Below are 27,393 nucleotides of genomic sequence, written 5' to 3'. Positions count from 1 at the left end.
AGATCTCTAGTAGATAGCCATGTCACTGAATGACTAGTTAGTAGATCTCTAGTAGATAGCCGTCACTGAATGACTAGTAGGAGTCTCTGAATGACTAGTTAGTAGATCTCTAGTAGATAGCCATGCACTGAATGACTAGTTAGTAGATCTCTAGTGATAGCCTTGTCACTGAATGACTAGTTAGAAATCTCTAGTAGATAGCCATGTAACTGAATGACTAGTTAGTAGATCTCTAGTAGATAGCCATGTAACTGAATGACTAGTTAGTAGATCTCTAGTAGATAGCCATGTAACTGAATGACTAGTTAGTAGATCTCTAGTAGATAGCCATGTAACTGAATGACTAGTTAGTAGATCTCTAGTAGATAGCCATGTAACTGAATGACTAGTTAGTAGATCTCTAGTAGATAGCCATGTAACTGAATGACTAGTTAGTAGATCTGTAGTAGATAGCCATGTCACTGAATGACTAGTTAGTAGATCTGTAGTAGATAGCCATGTCACTGAATGACTAGTTAGTAGATCTGTAGTAGATAGCCATGTAACTGAATGACTAGTTAGTAGATCTGTAGTAAATAGCCATGTAACTGAATGACTAGTTAGTAGATCTGTAGTAGATAGCCATGTCACTGAATGACTAGTTAGTAGATCTGTAGTAGATAGCCATGTCACTGAATGACTAGTTAGTAGATCTCTAGTAGATAGCCATGTCACTGAATGACTAGTTAGTAGATCTGTAGTAGATAGCCATGTAACTGAATGACTAGTTAGTAGATCTGTAGTAGATAGCCATGTCACTGAATGACTAGTTAGTAGATCTGTAGTAGATAGCCATGTCACTGAATGACTAGTTAGTAGATCTGTAGTAGATAGCCATGTCACTGAATGACTAGTTAGTAGATCTGTAGTAGATAGCCATGTAACTGAATGACTAGTTAGTAGATCTGTAGTAGATAGCCATGTCACTGAATGACTAGTTAGTAGATCTGTAGTAGATAGCCATGTCACTGAATGACTAGTTAGTAGATCTCTAGTACGGTTTGTTTTGAATGTCTTGCAGACCTTCAACTGGATTATAAACCAAGCCTTTTCATCCTTGACCATTAGAAAAACTATAACAGTTACACACGTGTTGTATCTCTCCCAAAATAATAGATTCCTAAACTCCAGTGGATGTGTGATGAGTGAGTGAACGATTCAGTGACTGAGTGATGGTGATTATATTGATGTACTACTGTATATTCATCTCATTTGGTTGTTCAGGGCCCTGGCTAATCAGCCTGTTAATGTGGCTGACTGTGGCTAATGCTCAGGCACATCATTATGCTTCTCTAGGGGGACCCGCATGACCAGCCATTATAATGCATATGGGGCTCCTTAGTCAGGGCCAGGGCACAATAAGCCTCCATCTAATGAAGTGTTCACCACAGATCTGGGGGGGCCAAATGGACACATCCAGCAGCATGTACTGTAGTAACTATCTCTGCCAGAGTGCTCAATACTAATGCTGTTACCCAAGTAGTCAGTCCATTTAGCCTCAACCCTGCCCAGCCCCAGTCTATCAGTGCTCCCTAACACACTGCTATGGAAGGGTACGAGTATTTAAAGAGATCATTAGAATCAGTGTGCTGTGGTACCGTGGTACCCAGCACTTTGAAATGATCGGGTGAAGAGAGACGGGTGTGGTTATGGTTGTGAAAAGGTTGATTACAGGAGAGGAGATGTTTGTCTACTTGTTGACATGGGATCAACTAGTCCTATTAACACCTGAACAGCCCATATGGCCTGGTCTCCTTCCCTTTCTCCCCCCCCCCCCCCCCCCCCTCCCTCTCTCTTGTCTATTCTCTCCAAGTGGTTGTCTATCCATGATAGACTGTGTGTCCCTACCTGTCGTATACAGCTTTGGCGGCCCTTCCTCCCTCTCTCCCTCTCTCCCCCTCTCTCTCTCTCCCCCCAAGCTCTGTGTGTTAATTACCAGTTCATTTGATGCCTCTACCTTGAGGAGCCCCACGCTGCTCTGCTCCCTTCATCCCTCCCTCAGCTCAGCTCCATCAAAATGACCCTGGTGAGGCTTTAATGTGCAGATGCTCCACTTCATTCAGCCCAATTAAGCCTGACTACTTTTCACAGTTTTATTTTCTTCTGTGCCTTTAGTTTAATCAATGTTTTTTTCCCTACCTGCTTTAGAATTCATTATTTTTGTGCCTGCTTTGAATTGAATGATTCTAATTAGATCCTGATAACTGTTGTATTTAAAAGTGTTTTGGGTATCTGAACCATCTGGTAATGATGGATGATGTATTATACCATCTATTAGCCTGTTACTAGTGGAATATAAACGTTAATATCAAACCATCAGGATTTATAACAACCTTTATAAATACATACACATGTTGAAGTCGGAAGTTTACATACACCTTAGCCAAATACATTTAAACTCAGTTTTTCACAATCCCTGACATTTAATCCGAGTAAAAAATCCCTGTCTTAGGTCAGTTAGGATCACCACTTTATTTTAAGAATGGGAAATGTCAGAGTAATAGTAGAGAGAATGTTAATTTCAGCTTTTATCTCTTTCATCACATTCCCAGTGGGTCAGAAGTTTACATACACTCAATTAGTATTTGGTAGCACTGCCGTTAAATTGTTTAACTTGGGTCAAATGTTTCAGGTAGCCTTCCACAAGCTTCCCACAATAAGTTGGGTGAATTTTGGCCCATTCATCCTGACAGAGCTGGTGTAACTGAGTCAGGTTTGTAGGCCTCCTTGCTCGCACATGCTTTTTCAGTTCTGTCCACACATTTTCTATAGGATTGAGGTCAGGGCTCTGTGATGGCCACTCCAATACCTTGACTTTGTTGTCCTTAAGCCATTTTGCCACAACTTTGGAAGTATGCTTGGGGTCATTGTCCATTTGGAAGACCCATTTGTGACCAAGCTTTAACTTCCTGACTGATGTCTTGAGATGTTGCTTCAATATATCCACATCGTTTTCCTACCTCATGATGCCATCTATTTTGTGAAGTGCAGCAACGCACCCCCACAACATGATGCTGCCACCCCCGTGCTTCATGGTTGGGATGGTGTTCTTCGGCTTGCAAGCCTCCCCCTTTTTCCTCCAAACATATGATGGTCATTATGGCTAAAAAGTTCTATTTTTGTTTCATCAGACCAGAGGACATTTCTCCAAAAAGTACAATCTTTGTCCCCATGTGCAGTTGCAAACCGTAGTCTTGTTTTTTTTTTTATGGCGGTTGTGGAGCAGTGGCTTCTTCCTTGCTGAGCGGCCTTTCAGCTTATATCGATATAGGACTCGTTTTACTGTGGATATAGATACTTTTGTACCTGTTTCCTCCAGCATCTTCACAAGGTCCTTTGCTGTTGTTCTGGGATTGATTTGCGCTTTACGCACCAAAGTACGTTCATCTCTCGGAGACAGAACACGCCTTCTTCCTGAATGATATGACGGCTGAATGATCCCATGGTGTTTATACTTGCAGACTATTGTTTGTACAAATTAACGTGGTACTTTCAGGCGTTTGGATATTGCTCCAATAGGATGAACCAGACTTGTGGAGGTCTACCATTTTTTTTCTGCGGTCTTGGCTAATTTCTTTAGATTTTTCCGTGATGTCAAGCAAAGAGGCACTGAGTTTGAAGGTAGGCCTTGAAATACATCCACAGGTACACCTCCAATTGACTCAAATGATGTAAATTAGCCTATCAGAAGCTTCTAAAGCCATGACATCAATTTCTGGAATTTTCCAAGCTATTTAAAGGCACAGTCAACTTTGTGTATGTAAACTTCTGACCAACTGGAATTGTGATACAGTGAATTATAAGTGAAATAATCTGTCTGTAAACAATTGTTGGAAAAATGACTTGTGTCATGCACAAAGTAGATGTCCTAATCGACTTGGCAAAACTATAGTTTGTTAACAAGACATTTGTGGAGTGGTTGAAAAACAAGTTTTAATGACTCCAACCTAAGTGTATATAAACTTCTGACTTCAACTGTACATATTTCATTCATAATTCATTACACAGGTGGTACATGGAGAGTGGGACTGTTTCATAGGTGTGTGTGTGTTTGTGTATGGTCCGTGAACACACAGATTAACCTTGGGCATGTTTCTTCTTTTAGCCAACGCTGGGGCCGGTTATCCAAAACAAGGTAACTGAGTGGGCGAATGGCACCCCTGTTGTTCTCATGCTTTAAGCTCATTGATCTCCACTGTCACCCATTTTGTGTCCCCCCCCCCGCTGTCCGACTGTCCTCAGACCAATAACCTCTGAGGAGGGGCTTATATAGTTAGGAAGTGGGTGACTTGGAGGGGAGTGGCGGGGGGAGTTTCTGATTTTGTTGCAGCTGCCACCCCAATTTTTGTAGAGATAATTTTTCTCTCTCTGTGTCTTCAGAAAGCAATGGGCTATGGAATATCCTACAGAGAAAATTCTGCTACATTCTTTTCTTTGATCTATTGCAGGAGCATTCCTCCCCCCCCCCTCCCCTCTAAAGTTGAGATCAATAATCCTGCAGGGAGACGCTTTTCTCTCTTCCGTTCTGTTCTGTTCTGTTCAGTTTTGTTCCGTCTTGGTGGCAATGAGTCTAACATCCCATCCCACTCTCTCTCTCTCTCTCTCCCGTTCCTTCTCTCTGTCTCTCTCTCCTTTATCGCTTTCCTCTCCTCTGTGTTCATCTGTCTGTGTGTCTGACTGCCTCTATCTGTGTGTCTGGATGTTTGTGTGCATTCATCTCCACATCTGTATCTGCCTGCCTGTCCTGTGTGTGGCGATCCACTTTCCACCTGACCTGCTACCCCCACACACCCTCCCTCTATCACTCCTTCTGTCCATCTCAGATCCCTCAGAGCGTGGTGGCGGTCACATGATCTCGACGGATGACCTGGAGTACCCGCGGGAGTACCGGACGCTGGGGAACGGGACGCGGCGTTTCTCCAACGTGGGTCTGGTGCACACCTCGGAGCACCGCCACACGGTCATCGCAGCCCAGAGCCTGGAGGCCCTTACCAACCTGCACAAGGTGGACATGGAGCGCAAGAGGGACGCCTTCATGGACCACCTGAAGAACAAGTACCCGACCCAGCTGCAGCACCCCGGGCATCAGCACCACAATCCCCCCTCGCCCTCACCCTCCCACGGCAGCATGAGGCAGCCTGACAGAGAGCGAGCCGCGCGCGAACAGGTAAACACTACCTACGGGTTCTTACATGAATATAGTGTATTGTCATACACACACACACACACACACACACACACACACACACACACACACACACACACACACACACACACACACACACACACACACACACACACACACACACACACACACACACACACACCACACACACACACACACAACCAACTTTATTTTCCACTGTATGGCTGGGGTGGAGCTGGTTACAGTGCAGTAGTTTCAGATTGGTCTCTGGGTCTGTAGGTCTGTGGGTGATAACTGGAGTGGCTCTGTGTGAAAGATGATCAGTATTCTCAGACAGATGGTCTATTGAGAGAGAGAGAGAGAGAGAGAGAGAGAGAGATGTCTGATGGCCCAGCATCACCTTGTTAGCAGTGTTTATCAGGCAGTGTTTGTCTGGACTGACAAAGTTTAGTCACCCAGCCTATAGACCTCCTCATAGAGGGGCAGGGCGGCCCCACTGAAGCATGAAGCTGACACACAATACACTCTCATCTAGGCAGCACCATGGGAATGCTCTCTCTCTCTCTCTCTCTCTCTCTCTCTCTCTCTCTCTCTCTCTCTCTCTCTCTCTCTCTCTCTCTCTCTCGTCTCTCTGTCTCTGTCTCTCTCTCTCTCTCTCTCTCTCTCTCCCCATCTCTCTCCCTCTTTCTCCCTCTCTCTCCATCTCTCTCTCTCTTTCCCTCTGGTGTTCCTTCCATCAGGTAACATAATACAGTATATTCATATTTAACTATTTTACTCTCCCTTTTCTGCAAATCACCTATTCCATATTCTCTCTCGCTCTCTCTCTCTTTCTCTCTCTCTGTGTGTGTAAAGAGGCAAAGCCAAAGTAACCACAAGAGCACTGGGAGAATGAGAGGGAGAGAGAGAGAAAGGGGGAGGGTGGGTGAGAGAAAGGTGGAGTCCATGGTTGCCACAGCAACCTCTCCCTAATATGGAAAGCAATGATATCACATTGCAAAGGTCAGGCTGGAGAGAGGGAGGGATAGAACAAGAGAGAGAGAGAGAGAGAGTGAGAGAGAGAGAGAGAGAGAGAGAGAGAGAGAGAGAGAGAGTGAGAGAGAGAGAGGAGAGAGAGAGAGAGAGAGAGAGAGAGAGAGAGAGAGAGAGAGAGAGAGAGAGTTACAAATCCTAAATCGCCAGGATATCGTCATCAGGGCACGGGGGAGAGAGCAGCAAAGTCTGGAATTCCTTGTCATCTACTGGTTGTGCATCCGATCGTCTGGGTGAAACATGGACAGGGGAGAGGAGGGGGACAGACAGACAGAGAGAGAGAGAAAAAGAGGGGAGCCGCAGAGAAACCAGTCAACCAGCCTGCTAGTCAATTAGCCAGCGCCAGCGGGAGGGAGACAGCCACCCATCTGCGAAGGAGTTAATCGCCTGGTGTTGTAATGAATTAAATAAAAGAGTTTCCGCCGCATGTGCCGGAGAGAGAGGGAGGGAAGGGGAGAAACAGAGAGCCAGAGAGAGGGAGGGAAGGGGAGAAACAGAGAGCCAGAGAGAGGGAGGAAGGGGAGACAGAGAGCCAGAGAGAGGGAGGGAAGGGAGAAACAGAGAGCCAGAGAGAGGGAGGGAAGGGGAGAAACAGAGAGCCAGAGAGAGGGAGGGAAGGGGAGAAACAGAGCCAGAGGGAGGGAGAGACTGACAAAGCGGTATGAGGATCCTCTGCACCTGACGCAGGGAAGGGACAGCCTGGTGTGACTGGAGAGGAGAGAGGACAGGAGAGGAGGACAGGTGCTCTGCAGGTAAGAGCAGGGGGAGGACGGGGGGTATTTAGTGAGGGCGGAGTGTGTGTAGGTCTGGGCGGGGGGGTCTCGTATGTCAAGGCAGGGCTGGTCTATGTTTGTTGTGGTTGTTGTGGGGACAGGCTCCATGCGTTTGGCAGGTGTAAAGCAGGCATTCTGGTAGAGTGTATGTATGTGTATGTGTACAGGTGTGTGGGTACATGTGAATAATAGTGAGAGACTGAAGAATTGAGCAAGAGAGATTGACTGAGTGAGAGAATGATAGAATGAGGGAGGGGGGGATGGAGGAGGGGTGTAGGAAGGAGAGGAAAGGAGAGAGCGCAGCCTGCTTTGCATGCAGGTCAGGCAGTGCGGCACTCCAGTTTGTGAGACTCTGTCCTTCTGTCAGAGAATCCTGCCTGCCTAAGGCCCTCTCCCGCACGTGTGTGTGTGTGTGTGTGTGTGTGTGTGTGTGTGTGTGTGTGTGTGTGTGTGTGTGTGTGTGTGTGTGTGTGTGTGTGTGTGTGTGTGTGTGTGTGTGTGTGTGTGTGTGTGTGTGTGTGTGTGTGTTTATGCTGGACAGTGAGGCATGGATGCTGTTGGGGTTGTGGTGTACGTATGTGTGTGTGTGTTTTTGTGTGTGTGTGTGTACGCTGTGGCAGGGGAGAGATAGGAGGGGAGAGGGAGGAGGGAGGGTTAACAGCATACATTTAACCCCTGGTCCTCACCTCTAATTCTGCATGGAGGTGCAGGCAGATCTGTGACCTGAAACACATTGGGTAGTAAATATGTAATTCAGCAGCAGTATGTATTACCTGGGGGATAAATATGTTTCAGCTTAGTACTAGGGATGCTGGTGGAGTCATACTGTATGTATTAGCTAGTATGGTAGACTGGTGTGTGGTGACCACGATAAATCTGGGTCTGAGGAGGTGGATGCGGAGTGTTGACTCGTCTGGGTATGCTGAGAGGGGTTTGGCACAAGAGTAGTATTTTTTGGGGGGTTCATTTATTTTCAATTAGTATACTGTATATAAAGGTTATGATTGGTCAGAAACTATACTTCAAGGTAAACAAAACGGCTTTATATTACTGAACGCATAGTGTTGTCGCTACCTTAGAATCCACCGGCCTGTGCTATTTATCACACGGCAGCAGTATTTGCGCCTCAAAGGCCGAACTGTAGGATGGCCAATCAAGGTGCAGTTCAAACAACAACAGGAGCTGAAGTGGTGGAGAAAGAGAGGCTGTTTACGCTGACCTTAGATCTGTAAACAAGACTCATTACACCACAGTCCACAGAACAGGCACATGCCCAATAAACATTCTCACATTACTAGTCTGTGAGGGGAAAAAAACATCAAGAGTTATTCACTTGTAGAAATGCTCCCGCTGAGCCTCTGTCTGTCTGTCAGTTCCAGGGTTGTCAGGGGCAACCCTGGAGCCCAGGCAGACTAGACTGAGTGACTGACTGACACATGAGCAGGTAGAATCTTACCCAGCCCATCCTCAGTCAATAGAGCCTACCTCCTATACCAGTCATGACCTACTTTCCACATGGACACACACACACATTTCCATCCTGCCGACACACACAAAGGCTCTTGCTTTGGTTCACCTGACCTCCAACATAAAACCAGTAGAATAGACTAGAAGTCACTTACAGAACAGAGAGAAATGAGATTGGCCAAGAGAGCGGAATTTAACTGAATGTGTTCTCTGGTAGACTTTAGTGACATCACAACATTCTCCTATAGAGATGTGTTTTTACATTAGTAACATTCAGCTCCCCAGTAAAGGAAGCTCAGGGTTTGGGCCGATTCCCATTTATTTTGCGTCAGTGTAAGCAAAACTCAGTCTTCCTGGATCTGACCGTTCTAGCCTGTTCTGACACTGCTAGACATTACAATGAACTCAATCCCAACCTTTGATTTCAACTCATGCCCCATCCATCCTGTAATGTAGAGAAAAGGTGAACTGATCAGGGAGGCTCATCTGCATATATAATCAGCAGCCACCTATATGGTTCAGAGAACCAGAGAAAGTTCCAGACTGTTGCTGTAGTTGTTTAGCCTGGTTCCAAGCATGTGTGTGCTTTTATAGCTGATTCCTGTCACAAACAGGTCTGGTAACAGGCTAGTTGTTGTTGCCATGGCAAGGCATTTTGCCGCTGTCCTGTGGGCGTACATTGTCCCTCCGGGTTATACAGGGAAAACAGAACACGGAGATACAGGGTCAGTTTGAAGCTGTGAATATAGGTGTTGCCATGGCAGGGAGTCTTGGCAGTGCCACCCGGTGCCCTGTGGTCGTCTATTGTCACTCTCTCCAGGTCATCACTTTAGTATGGACCGGATCATTAAAAATTCAGCTCCATTGATCAGCATGGGGTGTAGAGGTAGCTACTATTGTATCAGTGTGCCTGCCTGCCCTGTACACCAGGCTGCCTCCTTAGTCCATAGCCAGGCCCTGCAGGACTGTTTAACACAGTGTCAATGAGAGAGATAGAGGGAGGAACACCTTAGGCTTAGAGAGACTGGCATCGTGTAGGTCGGGGGGGATTCCCACCAGCCATAAACAGCTCTCCAGCTAGCTAGCTGCCTCGGTTTTCATAGTTAAATGAATGTCACTCATCTATTATAAATTGCTACGCAGGGTGAGAGACAGACGGGGAGAGGATAAAGTAACAATCAGTTGCAAATGAACTCTTTCTGATGTCCATAATAAAAATATGATGAGGCGATATCGAAAGGAAACACTGAGAAAGACAAACTAGCCGACGATGATAAATCAAATAAAGAAAACCTAGGCTACCTGTCATTTTGTCTTACCCTCACGCCGGTGGATATATGGCAGCAGGGAAAACGGTCACTCCGGTAAATTAACTGGAAATTGCCTGCAGATAAGAATAAGGAACTAGAATAAGAGTTTAGATTTGGGATCAAAATTCATGAATTGTCGCCATCTTTTTAATTTACATGTGATTGTGAGGTGTTTCCAGCCCGTTGGAAGCCTGGCCTGGTTTATAACACACCTTGGTTATTATGTTTTAATGGAACTTCCTCTGGTCTAGACTAGCATGTGTCACAGTAGAGAGGGGCAAAGGGAGGGAGAGGAGGACAAAAAGAGAGGCGGGAGAGGCAATGAGGTAGTGGCTTAGGTAGAGAATATCAGATGGATAGAGAGAGAGGTAGGTGGAGCGAGGGAGCAAAAGGGAAGAGAAAAGGAGGGAGAGAGGGGGCCTGTCTGCCGATGGATGATGGAGAAGTCTGGGAGACAGGCCAACATCTGAACGACTGACAGAGTGGCCTGTTTAATTCAATTTCACTTCTTTCATTTAATCCTGTCAAACGGCACAGCCTGTAACTAGTTCCTACTTGGTTTGAGTTATAACATTACATTCACAAACAGATCCCCCCCCCCTCACCCTCTCCTGTCCACATCCACATCCACAGCACCTAATGCTAATCAATTACTAAGAACATTGTAACCTTCTTGTTGTATTAACGATTCCTTTAATGGCCTGTCAATATGCCCTGTGTTGGCTCTGATGGAGGATAATGACATGATACTTGGGATAGTGTGTGTGTGTGTGTGTGTGTGTGTGTGTGTGTGTGTGTGTGTGTGTGTGTGTGTGTGTGTGTGTGTGTGTGTGGTGTGTGTGTGTGTGTGTGTGTGTGTGTGTGTGTGTGTGTGTGTGTGTGTGTGTGTGTGTGTGTGTGTGTGTGTCTGTATGTCTGTGCTCTGTATGTGTGTGTGTGGTGAGTGGGCTAGTAGGGTGTGTGCAGCATATTTTGGGCTGGGAATGGTCCCACTTCTAAGAGCATTTGATGCTGGTGTGTCACTGTCAAGGGCTTTTGGGTTACCTATTTCAGCTACTCTCTCTACCTCTCCTCTTCTCTCCATCTCTTTCAACATCGCTCCCTCACCCAGCATGCAATTTCTCAGAGAGTTGCTTTTATTGTTAGCTGTCAGATACTTGAGAGTAAATGTCTAACACTTCTCTCCCCCCCTCTCTCTCTCTTTCTCCCTCTGTCTATCGCTCTCTCTTTTCTTTTCTCTCTTTCTTTTTCTCTCTCCCCAGCAACAGCCCAACTACTGGAGCTTTAAGGTCAGTGCTGTAAGTGACAGTGTCGCTGTGTCAGTTTGGGTTTCTCCATCCACTGTGGTGTGTTCTTGTCTTTGTGTGTGTGTGTGTGTGTGTGTGTGTGTGTGTGTGTGTGTGTGTGTGTGTGTGTGTGTGTGTGTGTGTGTGTGTGTGTGTGTGTGTGTGTGTGTGTGTGTGTGTGTGTGTGTACCACCTCAGGCTCCTATGACACGGTGGCACATCTCTCTCTCTGCCTGGTTTCTGCAGCAGCCCTGTGCCCGTCGCACCGCTGGCACGCAGACTCTCAGTTGGCATCTCTCGAGTCTCAGGCGGCAGCAGCAGCTTAAAGCCTTCAAGCTCCGTTTAATCTGCAGGAAACGATTCTCCCAGGATTAATGCCACCTCAGTCAGTCAGCTAGCGCTAATGGCTAACATCCATGTGACCTTGCTAGAGTATTACTCAGGCTAACGGAGAAGTTAAGAAGAAATTACAGTGCCTTGTCGCATTGTGGAAATGTTACTTTGACATCTCTCAGACGTCCTTCGATATTACTGACAGGCTTTGAGGTTAGATATGCTGTATTTAGGAGAAATGTACAGTTATATGGAATATATTATTTCTGTTCTGTCTTGCCTGCGGATACATCAGTGAGGGTATATCTGTCTTGCGTGCGACACTGAGGTAAACGGAGTAGATTGAGTTTATGTGTAAGTGTCATGCTGTGGATCTATGTGAGCTGGCATGGTTTACGGTGTGTTGAGGGCTATGTTTCATAGATGTTATCCGGAGGCTGCTGAGGCACAGCATGGATCTACACAGAGAGGCTTTCAGGAAGTATTGCCATCTGTGTGGGAAGAGGCCTCGACTGAGGTTTACGCTTCCCTGAAATATCATCCGGACAGGGTGGAAATGTTACCAGATATCAATATCCAGATCCCTGACCCATCTACCCCAGAGCTATGGAATTATTACGAAGAGCGTAATAATGCCCAAAAAAGCTTTAAAAACCCTTCTCACGTCGAGACATTTTTCTTTGCGCTCCCAACAAACTCCAATCAGAGGCAGTCAGACAAGGGCTTTTCTTGTATTGACTGCCTGCAGCAACTGGACAGTCATCAAATCGCTGTCACAATATTCGATTTTCTCTTCATTTTTCTACTTCCATGACTTTGTGGAAATATTATTTTCACGCCCTTGATCAAGTGCCCGCCTAATAATGCTTGCCCACTTTTCCAGCGCTCCTCCACATAAATGACATCACGGTGTCTAAATCTGGAGATGAATATAATTAAAAGCCTACTGAATGAGTCACATTCTCAACAGGCTGAATTAGACAGAATTAAAGTGAAGGAGGAGAACAGATGATAAGAAGAAGAGGTAGAAGAAGAGGTAGAATCCAGCCCTATGGAGATTATTCTGCTGTATGTATCAGACCTGGGTTCAAATACTATTTCAAAACAAATATTCAGATAACCTTTTTTTATTTTCTTTCAAATCAAGCAGTTGAATATTTGGAAATACACTTGGAAAGTATTTAAAAATGCTCAAATACACTGACACAAATACACTCCCATGCATTTAACCCAGGTATTGGAACATATTATTTGAACTCAAGCAAAAGTACTTGTTTAGGCTGTGTATTTGAAAATACTCAAATACACTGAAAAAAAGTATTTCAATCACAAATACTCAAACACACATGCATTTGAACCCAGATCTGGTATGTATGTATTCTACTGGCCTGGCCCCTTTTCTAATTTTCCTCGGCAAAGAAGACTACCAGCCATCTCAGGTGTCATCCTCCCTCCCCAGAGTACGCCATTTTCTTCACTCTCCTGCCTAGCGAGCAGATCGCATCAACGAACAATCCAGCTCAATTTGGCAGAGCAATTTCTTCCATGCATTGATGACTCCCCATATTATAAAGAGACTGAGCTCGGCCAAGGAGAGAGGGAAGGGGGGGGGGGGGGCTGAGAGATAGACAGTGTGAGTGAAAGCCAGAGATAGAGGGAAAGAGTAAGTGAGGAGTAAGAGGGAGAGAGATGGATTTATTATGGGGGGTAATTTTTGTTTCCAATTTTTGCGGTACAGCCGTAGGCTTGCTTGTTTTCTAGGCTCTTCTCTCCCTGTTTGTTGAAATAGCACAACGTGTGGGAAGAGAGCGAGTGTGTGAGAGCAGGGCTGTACAAACAGACATAGAATGCAGCAGGAGAAGGAGTAGAGGGGTGCTCGGCTGCTTTGAGAGCTGTCCAGAAACAGAGGTGTTGACATAGAGAGACACAGACAGCCAGAATGAGAAGCTACTTTCGAGGCGGATGAAAAACTGATGACGCTCTGAGGGGTGTGAGCGACAGAGCGGGAAAGGAAGGGGAAAGATGACACAGAGAGCGAGATTGTAGAGAGAGAGATGGGGAGGAAAAGGAGAAGGACATATACACTGAGTATACAAAACATTAAGAACACCTACTCCTTCCATGACATAGACTGACCAGGTGAATCCAGCTGAAAGCTATGATCCCTTATTAATTTAACTTGTTAAATCCACTTCAATCAGTGTAGATGATGGTTATTGTTGGAGTCAACATTGGCCAGCATCCCTGTGGATCCCTTTTGACACCTTGTAGAGTCCATGCCCCAACGAATTGAGGCTGTTCTGAGGGCAATTCAATATTAGTAAGGTGTTCCTAATGTTTGGTACAGTCAGTGTATGAAAAAGGAAAGGTGGCTGAAAAGTGGTTGGAAAGGCCAGAGAATAGAAGGGGGACAGAAGAAGAGAGAGGTGTGAGGAGTGTGATGTAAGTCAGTTAAAACCCGCGGACATCTAATTAGCATAATACAAAAATCCCCATAAAAATCTATCCGTTTAAGCTAGAGATATCTGTTTTTTGCATTGGATATGTCTCAATCCACTGCATCCGCCTATGTCGCACTTCCGCATCTGCGGTGAAAGGTAACAGAGCAAGAGCGGTGTTGATCAGATCATGAGACATCCCGAAAATTGGTCTTCTCACAAAATGGTTTGTTCTGCTCTACAACCCCCGCAAGCGTATTGGGGCTCATCTAAAGTCGGTACAGCCGATCTGCCAACTTTTGTCTGTAGCATCCGAACAGTAATGACCCCTCTGTAGAAAGGTGAGACTCTCACAAACACGTACATGTTGGTTATTTTCCTCTACAACGCCCACAGGCCTCACAAGACTTGTCTGAAGGTCCCCTGGTAAAAATATAAGTATATAGACTTTCTTTCTTTCCTATTGTGTTATTGACTGTACGCTTGTTTATTCCATGTGTAACTCTGTGTTGTTGTTTGTGTCGCACGGCTTTGCTTTATCTTGGCCAGGTCGCAGTTGTAAATGAGAACTTGTTCTCAACTAGCTTACCTGGTTAAATAAAGGTGAAATTTAGAAAATTACTAAAATATAAAATATTCGTCGCCAAACCCACTTGCTCCAGGTCATCAATAAGTCTTTGCTAGGTAAAGCCCCACCTTTTCTCAGCTCACTGGTCACCACAGCAGCACCCACCCGCAGCACGCGCTCCAGCAAGTGTCACGTCCTGACCATAGAGAGCTCGTATTTTTCTATGGTAGAGTAGGTTAGGGCGTGACTGGGGTTTTTTGTCTAGTTTAATTTTTCTATGTTATGTTCTAGTTTCTTTCTTCTATGTTGAGGTTTTTGTATGATTCCCAATTAGAGGCAGCTGGTCATCGTTGTCTCTAATTGGGGATCATATTTAAGTAGTTGTTTTTCCCACTTGTGTTTTGTGGGAGATTATTTTGAGTTAGTGCATGTTGCACCTCTTCATCACGGTTTGTTGTTTTGTTTATAGTTATTGTATGTCTTGCATAGTTTCACATTAAAATAAATGATGTGGAACGATACCCACGCTGTGCCTTGGTCTCCTTCATATGACGGACGTGACAGCAAGTATATTTCACTGGTCACCCCCAAAGCCAATTCCTCCTTTGGCCGCCTTTCCTTCCAGTTCTCTGCTGCCAATGACTGGAACAAATTGCAATAATCACTGAAGCTGGAGACTCATATCTCCCTTACTAACTTTAAACACCAGCTGTCAGAGCAGCTCACAGATCACTGCACCTGTACATAGCCCATCTGTAAATAGCCCATCCAACTACCTCATCCCCATACTGTTATTTATTATTACATTTTTTTGCTCCTTTGCACACCAGTATCTCTACTTGCACATTCATCTTCTGCACATCTATCACTCCAGTGTTTAATTGCTAAATTGCAATTATTTCGCCACCGTGGCCTATTTATTGCCTTACCTCCCTTATCTTACCTCTTTTGCACACACTGTATATAGACTTTTTCTATTGTGTTATAGACTGTACGTTTGTTTATTCCATGTGTAACTCTGTGTTGTTGTTTGTGTTGCACTGCTTTGCTTTATCTTGGCCAGGTCGCAGTTGTAAATGAGATCTTGTTCTCAACTAGCCTACCTGGTTAAATAAAGGTGAAATTAAACATTTTAAATAAAAAAATGTACAAGAGACAAAATAAGAGAAACGGAGAGGGGGGGAGAGAGAGAGAAAAGCGGGAGAGATTGGGTTTGTTGTTGGATTTAGTCCTAGGTATGTTGGAGCCTGCTGTGTCCTTTCCATTCAATTATATTTCCTGTAAGATCATCTTGTTTTCTTCCTCTGTGGTATTATAAAAGTGTGGGCTCCTCACAGTAACTGAGTGCTATTGAAAAAGCCTGGATTGACACCATAGGGTGATAGGGAGAGGGGGAGAGGGGAGAGAGAGAGGGGGAGAGGTAGAAGAAAAGGTGCAGAGAAAAGTGGAAGAGCGTGTATAGCATTACAGATCTCCTAGCAGATGGTGAGTGCTTTTACCTGCCCATGATGACGCACAGGAGGAAATGGTTCTAGGAACGCTCCCCATGTTCTATCCCACTGGGCACCCACTGGTTGTATCAACATTGTTTCCACGCCATTTCAATGGAATTACATTGAACCAAAGTGGAATAGACGTTGAATTGATGTTTGTGCCCAGTGGGATATCACTTTGACACCTTTACATAAAGTATCTACGGCAACAACACCAAGTCGATATGGTTTCTTTCCTCCAACACATGGAGAGAACATATTTTGTTCCACTGGGGGAAATCTACCTTTGTTTCTTAAGTGTTTAGTATTTCTCCAAGCTACTATAGAATGACTCACACCTGTTTCTCCAACAACAGTCAAAGTGAAAGATTCTCATTAGGTGAGATGCTGGAGTTTGTTGACAGATCTCTCCTGTGTGCGAGCGAGAGAGAGACACGGAGCTAGTTTCCCTCTCTCCACTTCCTCCTGAGTTCTGTTTGATATTTTGCATGGTCTCCCCGGTTCGGTGTGATTTGTTGAAAAGATCCTCTGTTATGTAGGAACAAAGTCCAGGGAGTAGCGCTAGCTCGACGTCAGCTCACTGGCGTGTTGGAGACACTAGAGGCCTCCTTTGATTATTGGTGTGATTAGAGATGTGGCTCACTCTTCTATAGGATATGTATCTTTTAGCTCTGCTGTGCTGAGTCAAGCTGATGGCTGTGCTTTATCCATCTGCGCTCTGGCTTTATTTAGCCCTGGAGCTCTGCTCGGCTCACTGGAGCTGGTGTTTGCGTCTGTTGTGTGTTCTGTGTGTACAATATATGCGCTGCTGTGCGGTGCGATGGACTGGGTTGTTGTGCTCCCTGCTCAGTGTGGTCATTGCTTAGATAAATGACCCCATTAGAAAGCACAGTGGGGGCGATCCGTCAGAACCACCCTCTCTCTGGGTGCTCAGACACTGTCTGCCGGCCCACCAAATCAAATCAAATATGATTTGTCGCACACACATATTTATCAGATGTTATCGCGGGTGTAGCGAAACGCTTATCTTCCTAGCTCAAACAGTGCAGTCATTTACAAGTGCCACTACTCTGTTGTGGGGCTGTGTGTGTGACTACACTGTGTAAATGTCTGTGGTTGCAGTATGAACAGTGTGTGTGTGTGTGTGTGTGTGTGTGTGTGTGTGTGTGTGTGTGTGTGTGTGTGTGTGTGTGTGTGTGTGTGTGTGTGTGTGTGTGTGTATGTCTGTGATTTTGTATGTGTGTCACAGGAGGTTGGTGGGACCTTAATTGGGGAGGACAGGCTCGTGGTAAAGGCTGGAGTGGAATGGTATCAAATACATTAAACACATGGTTTCCATGTGCTTGATGCCATCCCATTTGCTCCGTTCCAGACATTATTATGAGCCGTCCTCCCCTCAACAGCCTCCTGTGGTGTGTGTGCATGCATGTTGTGTGTATTTGTGAATGACCCCAAAGCGAGCACTGCTGGGAGTCAATGAGCACAACACTCTGTGAGGCTGCGTCTCGCCTTCCTAAATACAAGATTAATGAGAGCCTCGGAAAAAAACATGCTGAAGTCTTATTAAACCAGAACGAGGGATGAAACGACAGAAAGAGCAGAGGAGAAGTTGTTTTCTACTAGCGAGGGGCGCAGGCACTGTACTGTAATGTAACGTGGGCTCGATGTGTCTGGCTGACTCTGCAATCCTAACAGTCATCAGCGAGCATTCTGGGAGCTCATTAACGGAGTCTGGGAGCTGGAGGAGACCCGGCGGTGGGGATAGCGGAGCCAGCTCACTGAACAGAACACAGCAGCCTAGCAGAACACAGTCTAGAAGCAGCAGCAGCAGAGCAGCTGAGGAAGAAGAGATGCTGCCTGGGCCCAGGCCAGGTCCAGGCCAGTAGAATAAACCCAGAGTGACAGCCCTGATCTGGATCTACATGGCCTTGTCTAATCCAGACAGCCCTGGCCTGCACTCATTTAAGGTTGGCCAGAGGCCAGCAGGGCCCCAACCAATAGGGAGAGGATGAAGGTGTAGGGGGAGAGCGTTAAAACATTAAAACAGATCTCAGTGCCCACCAGGTTATTTTGTATCTTCCTCATTCCTACCTACTGGTCCTCAGTGGATCCCTAGTTCTGAAGGTGTTGTGTTCTGGACCTCTGCCTTGCTGTATCCCTCTGCTGTCAGCATTGGTGAAACAACAGGCACCGTTACATGATTCCATCCCACCCGATCAGAAAGAGGAAAGATGGCATCAGTTGTATGAATGTTGGTCCTGACATGCTGATACATTATGCTAATCTTAATTGTGTTTGTTTGTCTTATAGTCTGTTTGTTGTTTGTTACCTCTTTCACGTTTCTCCATACTCCTCTCTATCAAATCCATTCTTTCCGCCTCTCTCTCGCTCTCCTCTCCCCAAACAAACTCTCTCTCACTTTCTCTCCTCCAGAGTCGTAGCCCGCGTCACTCCCAATCCACCCAGTCTGGGCTAGCTGACCAGGCCTCTAAGCTGTCCTTTGCCTCGGCTGAGTCTCTGGCTGAGACCATGTCTGAGGCTGACATCCCCCTGGGGTTCAGCCGAACCAACCGCTTCCGCCAGAGTCTGCCCCTGTCCCGCTCAGCCAGCCAGAACAAGCTGCGCTCCCCAGGTGAGACCCAACACCCACACTGGAGCTGGACATGACCCAGACAGTGCAGAAACTGTACATGATGTGTACATGATCACGTTTTAACCTTTACCAACTACTGCTACAGTAAGACTGTGCAGAGAATATACATGACATCAGTGGAGGCTCCTCAGTGGAGGAAGGGGAGGACCATCCTCCTCAGTGAATTCCACAAAAATAAAAAAGAGTGAAACTTTAAAACAGTTATAATTGATTAAAACACACTGTTTTGCAATGAAGATCTACAGTAACCTCAACAGCACTCTGTAGGGTATCACCATGGTGTAGCCGGAGGACAGCTAGCTTCCATCCTCCTCTGGGTACATTGACTTCAATACAAAACCTAGGAGGCTCATGGTTCTCATCCTCTTCCATTGACTTACACAGTAATTATGGCAACTTCCAGAGGACATCCTCCAACCTATCAGAGCTCTTGTAGCATGAACTGGCATGTTGTCCACCCAATCAAAGGATCAGAGAATGAATCTAGTACTGAAAGCATAAGCTACAGCTAGCTAGCACTGCAGTGTATAAAATGTGGTCAGTAACTGACTCAAAGAGAGAGAAATAAAATAGTTGAACAGTTTTGAACAAATTAAATTCTTAAAATATTAAGGAGAAGCACGAGAGAGAAAGAGAGATGTTGTTGCATTTTTTGCCTTGTCACAAACAGCTGATGTGTTGTGCACTGAAGCCCACAAGCGAAGAAAAAGGTGAGAGGACAGTGCGTAGATGCGAGAAGGAATTAACAAGCAAAGTGATCAAGCTGTTTACATGTGGCTGCTCTGAAAGTGAACTGTTTTTGCGTGTGATCAGGGGTGTATTCATTCTGCCGATTCCGTTGAAAAACATTTCTTAAAAGGAATCAATGAATGAATGAAACGGGGAGAAACATACCTGAATTTGTCCAATAGAAACTCATGATGGGTATAGGTCAAATTAGAGTATCATGTAGTAGACTAAACCTAGCACTGTTACATTGAACTGGGTGAATGGAATATGAATGACAGTCATCCAATATGCTGTAATAGAAATAAGGCCATGCTCATAAAATAAATGACCATCCTCCCTCATCTTAAACGTCACCGACTGCCACTGCATGACATAAACATGACCATGTAACAGCCTTTACCAGCTACATAGCTGAGACAACATTTTCCTCATCCCAAAACTTTTGTGGACTTTAACATTTACCTAGTTCATCTGCTATCTTATCAAACCTTATCCACATAGTAAATAATTATTCCCATTCCCAATTCCTTTCGCGTTTTGTGGTTGTGCCTCATTTGAATTCACTATTCGATATGAATTATTGCGAAATGATTGAATCGTGATTACATTTGCATATTTTGTAGCCATTTCAGAAGCGTAAGTTATGCACCCTCGGCTGGGTGTTGTTACCAGGCACTAATCACACAGCTCCTGGGTTAGTCATGTAACCTACAGCCTGGTGTGTCTTCGCACCCTCAGATCAGTGTGATTATTCTCTGCCTGCCTGCCCTGTGGTGCGTTAGTGCTTACATAACACTGGATCATCCACGCCTTACATTACATATCTGGGGCACAGCAACCATACACAGCCATACACTGCACTGTATTTCGTTATTAGCACAGGGATAATATGTTCATAGACATTAAGTCATGATTCAAATCCGGACGTATTATTCATGTATTTCTGCTACAGAGTCATATTGTGTGAACTCAGCATTGGGACAGCTTTACAGTGTGGACTACAGTATCATAAGTGTGAACTCATCGTTGGGACAGCTTTACAGTGTGGACTACAGTATCATAAGTGTGAACTCATCGTTGGGACAGCTTTACAGTGTGGACTACAGTATCATAAGTGTGAACTCAGTGTTGGGACAGCTTTACAGTGTGGACTACAGTATCATAAGTGTGAACTCATCGTTGGGACAGCTTTACAGTGTGGACTACAGTATCATAAGTGTGAACTCAGTGTTGGGACAGCTTTACAGTGTGGACTACAGTATCATAAGTGTGAACTCATCGTTGGGACAGCTTTACAGTGTGGACTACAGTATCATAAGTGTGAACTCAGTGTTGGGACAGCTTTACAGTGTGGACTACAGTATCATAAGTGTGAACTCATCGTTGGGACAGCTTTACAGTGTGGACTACAGTATCATAAGTGTGAACTCAGTGTTGGGACAGCTTTACAGTGTGGACTACAGTATCATAAGTGTGAACTCATCGTTGGGACAGCTTTACAGTGTGGACTACAGTATCATAAGTGTGAACTCATCGTTGGGACAGCTTTACAGTGTGGACTACAGTATCATAAGTGTGAACTCATCGTTGGGACAGCTTTACAGTGTGGACTACAGTATCATAAGTGTGAACTCAGTGTTGGGACAGCTTTACAGTGTGGACTACAGTATCATAAGTGTGAACTCATCGTTGGGACAGCTTTACAGTGTGGACTACAGTATCATAAGTGTGAACTCATCGTTGGGACAGCTTTACAGTGTGGATGGATCAGACTTATAAACATTGGTGGGTGTAGGCAATGCTAAGCACGCAGGGAGAAACAGAGCGCTGTAAAACCAGTGACAGAGACGGATGATGAGCCCTTTGGAAGAGGAGTTTAGGCAGTGCTTTAGGACAGTGGCACTCTCTCACTCCCACTTCCTCCTGTCTATTTATCAACCAGACCTTCCCTTTATCTCTCTCTCCTTTTCATTTGACTTTCGTCACCCCTTCCTCTATTGTTCTATTATCTCCTGCTCCACCTTCATCCTTGACTTTAAATTCTCTCTCTGTGGCCTAGTGTGGTCAACACATCTACGGTGTCAGCATAGGTTCAAATCAGGCTTACAGCCCTTTGACCTAACCGCTCTCTACCTTTCCCCACTGTCATAATCTCTCTCTAGCTGTTCAATGAAGTCAGGATTATCTTAAAAATATATTATAAATGATCTCTCCATCACTCTCCTTCTCCAGGCGTGCTGTTCCTGCAGTTTGGGGATGAGACGCGGCGGGTGCACATCACCCATGAGCTGAGCAGCCTGGACACGCTGCACGCCCTCATCGTGCACATGTTCCCCCAGAAGCTGACGGCGGGGATGCTCAAGTCCTCCAACACGGCCATCCTGATCAAGGACGAGGCGCGCAACGTCTTCTACGAGCTGGAGGACATCCGGGACATCCAGGACCGCAGCATCATCAAGATCTACCGCAAGGAGCCCATCTACGCCTCCTACCCCGGCACACACCTGGTCAACGGGGACCTGAGGGTGAGACAGGGAGGGGAGAGAAGGGTGAGGGAGGAGAGAGGGATGCTGAGGGAGGGGGAGGGGGTGGAGCTTGGATGGCGTCTGATAGGGCGATAGGTGGATGGAGGGCTCTGGATTCTACTATAAATACTGATACTGTGACACTACTGTTGAGCTTTGACCTTTGAAGGTGCAACAGCTCTTTTGTGTTTATGTTGCAACAGTAAGTTTGACAGGTTGTGGAGGCGTATGGGTTATTTCTCCAGATATTCCCGCTGGGCAGTACTTTTATCTTCAAGAGCACCATATGCTGCCTGGACACTAAATAACAATGTTTCCCACAGAGATGAGCTTGTTTCACCCCCTGTGCATGTCTCTGTTTTGGTTGAGTTCAAGGAACCTTGAAGTTGTTCTGTTTTCAGTCCCTACCATCTGTAATGGCTCAGGATGAACCAGCCATTACCTATGCAAATAATTAGAGTGTGTGTGTGTGTGTGTCTCTGTCTCTGTCTGTGCGTATGAGTGTGTGCGTGCAGGCATACTAAAATCTCTGAATTGTGTACAGAGGAACACCAAAATATCCCAGATGAACTAGATTAAATTAAATCATTGAGAGTTCTTATTTCCAGGAGGGTAGATGATGCGGTAAAGCCAGGCCTTTGAAGAACATTCAAGTTGCTGGCTCTTGGCTGGCTCTTTGTTCTATGACAGTGTGTGAACTGCCATAGAATCAGATCAGTGCTGTGCTGGGGACAACCCTGCATGTTAACTAACATCTTGACATTGAACTGCTCCCGGGTGCACATTTTTGGGTTTGGATAGTTGGTTTTAACTGTGTTTTCAGGGAATTATGTAAGTGTGTGTCCCGACTCCTGTGTACAAGTGTGTGTGTGTGTGTGTGTGTGTGTGTGTGTGTGTGTGTGTGTGTGTGTGTGTGTGTGTGTGTGTGTGTGTGTGTGTGTGTGTGTGTGGTGTGTGTGTGTGTGTGTGTGTGTGTGTGTGTGTATACGATGCCCTCCCTCTGCAATGGCTCTTATACACAGTCCTGTCCATCATCACTTTACAGTATACTGTAGGGAAGGTTAGGAGAAAGGAGAGACAATATTTAAAAAAGGTTGAGGAGACAAAGACACAGGGATGACTAGAAGAAGGAGAGTAGGAGAGAGAGATAACTACTGTAGATTAAGGAAAGACGTAAATAGGAGAGAGATAATTACTGTAGGTTGAGGAAAGACATAAACAGAAGAGAGAGGTAATTACTGTAGGTTGAGGAAAGACATAAACAGGACAGAGGTAATTACTGTAGGTTGAGGAAAGACGTAAATAGGAGAGAGAGATAATTACTGTAGGTTGAGGAAAGACATAAACAGGACAGAGGTAATTACTGAAGGTTGAGGAAAGACATAAATAGGAGAGAGAGATAATTACTGTAGGTTGAGGAAAGACATAAATAGGAGAGAGAGGTAATTACTGTAGGTTGAGGAAAGACATAAACAGGAGAGAGATAATTACTGTAGGTTGAGGAAAGACGTAAATAGGAGAGAGAGATAATTACTGTAGGTTGAGGAAAGACGTAAATAGGAGAGAGCGATAATTACTGTAGGTTGAGGAAAGACATAAACAGGAGAGAGATAATTACTGTAGGTTGAGGAAAGACATAAATAGGAGAGAGAGGTAATTACTGTAGGTTGAGGAAAGACGTAAATTTGAGAGAGGTAATTACTGAAGGTTGAGGAAAGACGTAAATAGGAGAGAGAGATAATTACTGTAGGTTGAGGAAAGACATAAACAGGAGAGAGAGATAATTACTGTAGGTTGAGGAAAGACGTAAACAGGAGAGAGAGATAATTACTGTAGGTTGAGGAAAGACATAAACAGGAGAGAGATAATTACTGTAGGTTGAGGAAAGACATAAACAGGAGAGAGATAATTACTGTAGGTTGAGGAAAGACATAAACAGGAGAGAGATAATTACTGTAGGTTGAGGAAAGACATAAACAGGAGAGAGAGATAATTACTGTAGGTTTTGGAAAGACATAAACAGGAGAGAGAGATAATTACTGTAGGTTGAGGAAAGACATAAACAGGAGAGAGAGATAATTACTGTAGGTTGAGGAAAGACATAAACAGGAGAGAGAGATAATTACTGTAGGTTGAGGAAAGACATAAACAGGAGAGAGAGATAATTACTGTAGGTTGAGGAAAGACAAACAGGAGAGAGAGAGAATTACTGTAGGTTGAGGAAAGACGTAAATAGGAGAGAGGTAATTACTGTAGGTTGTGGAAATACATAAACAGGAGAGAGAGGTAATTACTGTAGGTTGTGGAAATACATAAACAGGAGAGAAAGAGGAATTGAAAAAGTGGGCGATGCAGAGTAAAAAGGCAGAATATAAAAGGATTAGACCACCCAGTCAAGCGGTGGAGGAGAGAAGAAGGAACCTGTGGTGGATGAGGAAATTCCTCACATTCATTCCAATGAACCAGGAGTGGGTTAGTCTCCTGCTTTCTCTCACTTCTCTTCAATAGAGAGGAAATGGATATGTGCAGATATGGAGAAGTGCTGAATACCAGCTCTTTGTAATCCATTGGGTTTAGTTGGGCTGGTTAAATGGAGCTCAGTGGTTCTCCTGGACGAGTGGAAGGAGAAGAAAGAAAGAAACAATAAGGCTGGACTGGTTCCCTCTTTTAAGCTCTTTCATTTTCAGCCTCAGTTATTACACTGTAAGGTGACAATCAATACATGTAGGTAATCCCATATCCTATAAGCCTTACTGTACTCTTGGATAGAGCCATTACTATAGACTTGAATCACACGTGTTGATTGTGTGCTGGTATTTGATGTGGGCTTCTATAAAGATGCTGTGATTGCATTGATGAGCCCAGGCTACCACAGACTGTCCAATGTCAGTGTGATTTCCTATCCTCTGATTGTCAGCCTGGCACAGAGGGGGAGCACAGCCTTTTCATCCACTAGTATCCATGGTAACCTACCCTCCACCCCCACCCCTGATGTCGTTTCAGAGGGATCTGGTGTACACGTCCCGAGAGTCCTCCCCCACCCGCCGCCTCAACACCCTGCCCTCCTCCTCCGCCTCACCCCCATCCGGCTCCCCATCCCGCTCCCGTCTGTCCTACAGCGGAGGTCGGCCTCCCTCCTTCGCCGGGCCGGGTAGTCACCCCCAGCTCCAACAACACTCCCAGCACCAGCAGCACCCCCAGCAGCACCAGCCTCAGCACTCCCACCACCCTGGAGCCGGCTCCCACCACGGGGGCCCCAACGCCGGCCTGTCCTCCTCCCCTAGCGCCATCTTGGAGCGCCGCGACGTCAAGCCCGACGAGGAGGTTTCTGGGAAGAACATGATGCTGGTGAAGGAGGGGCTGTACGCCGACCCATACAGCCTGGTACACGAGGGCCGCCTCAGCATCGCCTCCACACAGTCGCTGGCCGCCATCGGAGACCCCTTCGGCTTCCCCGTGTCCGGTGGGCTGTACCGCCGCGGCTCTGTGCGCTCCCTCAGCACCTACTCTGCTGCCGCCCTGCAGGGGGAGCTGGAGGACGCCCTGTACAAGCCTGGAGGTCCCCTCTACTCTGACTCCTACTCCTCAGCCACACTGGGCATGGGCTTCCGCATGCCCCCCTCCTCCCCGCAGAAGATCCCTGATATGCAGCTGAGGGACAGGGGGGACTCGTACTCTAGCTCCCCCAGCCGAGCCTCCCCGGTCAGGCAGACCTTCCGCAAGGACTCAGCATCCTCTTCCGTGTTTGTGGAGAGCCCCAAGTCCAGGCCCAGTTCCAGCTCTGACCCTCTGTCCCTGCAGGTCGGGCCGGGAGGGGATGGGAGCAGGTTTGCGCCCGGATACAGCTCCCCACTCCCTGGAGAGACTTCTGAGTCCCGGTGAGTATGTGTGTGTATGTGTGTATGTGTGGTTTGAGATTTCATGCTTCCTCCATATAGTACATGTGCGTTTCGCTAGGTGTTTTCTAGTGTATACTAGTATGTTTTGACATTACTGCGTGATGTGTGGGTGCACAAGCTTCCATGTTTGTGTGTGTGTGAGTGAACCTAACTGACCAGTGTGTGTTAACATGCTGGCTTTCTCCAGGGATCGATTGGAGCGACTGGATCGTATGGAGGCCATGGAGAAACAGATAGCCAGTCTGACAGGCCTGGTTCAGAGTGTACTGACCAAAGCCCCCGACAGTGACAGCACGTAAGACCCCCTTAAGATCCCAAACGCACAGAGACATTCATAGACAAACAGTTGAAGTCAGAACATTTACATACATTTAAACTCAGTTTTTCACAATTCCTGACATTTAATCCTAGTAAGAATTCCCTGTCTTAGGTCAGTTAGGATCACCACTTTATTTTAAGAATGTGAAATGTCAGAATAATAGTAGAGAAAATGATTTATTTCAGCTTTTATTTCTTTCATCACATTCCCAGTGGGTCAGAAGTTTACATACACTCAATTAGTATTTGGTAGCATTGCCGTTAAATTGTTTAACTTGGGTCAAACGTTTCGGGTAGCCTTCCACAAGCTTCCCATAATAAGTTGGGTGAATTTTGGCCCATTCCTCCTGACAGAGCTGGTGTAACTGAATCAGATTTGTAGGCCTCCTTGCTCGCACACGCTTTTTCAGTTCTGCCCACAAATTTTCTATGGGATTGAAGTCAGGGCTTTGTGATGGCCACTCCAATACCTTGACTTTGTTGTCCTTGAGCCATTTTTCCACAACTTTGGAAGTATGCTTGGGGTCATTGTCCATTTGGAAGACCCATTTTAGCTTCCTGACTGATGTCTTGAGATGTTGCTTCAATATTTCCACATCATTTTCTATCCTCATGATGCCATATATTTTGTGAAGTGCACCAGTCCCTCCTGCAGCAAAGCACCCCCACAACATGATGCTGCCACCCCCGTGCTTCATGGTTGGGATGGTGTTCTTCGGCTTGCAAGCCTCTCTCTTCTATTTTTGATTCATCAGACCAGAGGACATTTCCCCAGGAAGTACGATCTTTGTCCCCATGTGCAGTTGCAAACTGTAGCCTGGCTTTTTTATGGAGCAGTGGCTTCTTCCTTGCTGAGCGGCCTTTCAGCTTATGTCGATATAGAACTCGTTTTACTGTGGATATAGATACTTTTGTACCTGTTTCCTCCAGCATCTTCACACGGTCCTTTGCTGTTGTTCTGGGATTGATTTGCACTTCGCACCAAAGTACGTTCATCTCTAGGAGACAGAACGCGTCTCCTTCCTGAGCAGTATGGTGGCTGCGTGGTCCCATGGTGTTTATACTTGTGTACTATTGTTTGTACAGATGAACGTGGTACCTTCAGGCATTTGGAAATTGCTCCCAAGGATGAACCAGACTTGTGGTAGTCTACCATTTTTTTCTGCGGTCTTGGCTGATTTCTTTTGATTTTCCCATGATGTCATGCAAAGATTCAGTGAGTTTGAAGGTAGGCCTTGAAATACAGCCACAGGTACACCTCCAATTGACTCAAATGATGTCAATTAGCATATCAGAAGCTTCTAATGATATGACATCATTTTCTGGAATTTTCCAAGCTGTTTAAAGGCACAGTCAACTTTGTGTATGTAAACTTCTGACCCAC

At 45.7% G+C, this 27,393-nt stretch overlaps 1 protein-coding gene across 6 annotated transcripts in view; it reads left to right on the top strand.

Moving 5' to 3' along the window:
- Positions 1 to 4,681: 4,681 nt before the first annotated feature.
- LOC106601133 (SRC kinase signaling inhibitor 1) overlaps positions 4,682 to 27,393 on the top strand; it is a 50,238-nt gene continuing 27,526 nt past the window's right edge. For 2 of the 6 annotated variants that reach the window (XM_082973671.1, XM_082973669.1), the window contains exons 1-6: positions 4,695 to 5,206; positions 11,030 to 11,065; positions 18,319 to 18,517; positions 21,500 to 21,792; positions 24,796 to 25,670; positions 25,879 to 25,986. In XM_082973671.1, the coding sequence (XP_082829797.1) occupies positions 4,739 to 5,206; positions 11,030 to 11,065; positions 18,319 to 18,517; positions 21,500 to 21,792; positions 24,796 to 25,670; positions 25,879 to 25,986 (1,979 nt within the window). In that variant the 5' untranslated portion in view covers positions 4,695 to 4,738. Of the gene's footprint in view, positions 5,207 to 6,886; positions 6,970 to 11,029; positions 11,066 to 18,318; positions 18,518 to 21,499; positions 21,793 to 24,795; positions 25,671 to 25,878; positions 25,987 to 27,393 lie in introns of those variants that run through there. The other 4 variants (XM_082973674.1, XM_082973670.1, XM_082973673.1 and 1 more) reach the window with 4 other exon arrangements.

The sequence above is a fragment of the Salmo salar genome, chromosome 03, assembly GCF_965601325.2.
Source record: "Salmo salar chromosome 03, fSalSal1, whole genome shotgun sequence".
Taxonomy (NCBI): Eukaryota; Metazoa; Chordata; class Actinopteri; order Salmoniformes; family Salmonidae; genus Salmo; species Salmo salar.
This window is presented reverse-complemented; position numbering and strand designations above follow the sequence as displayed.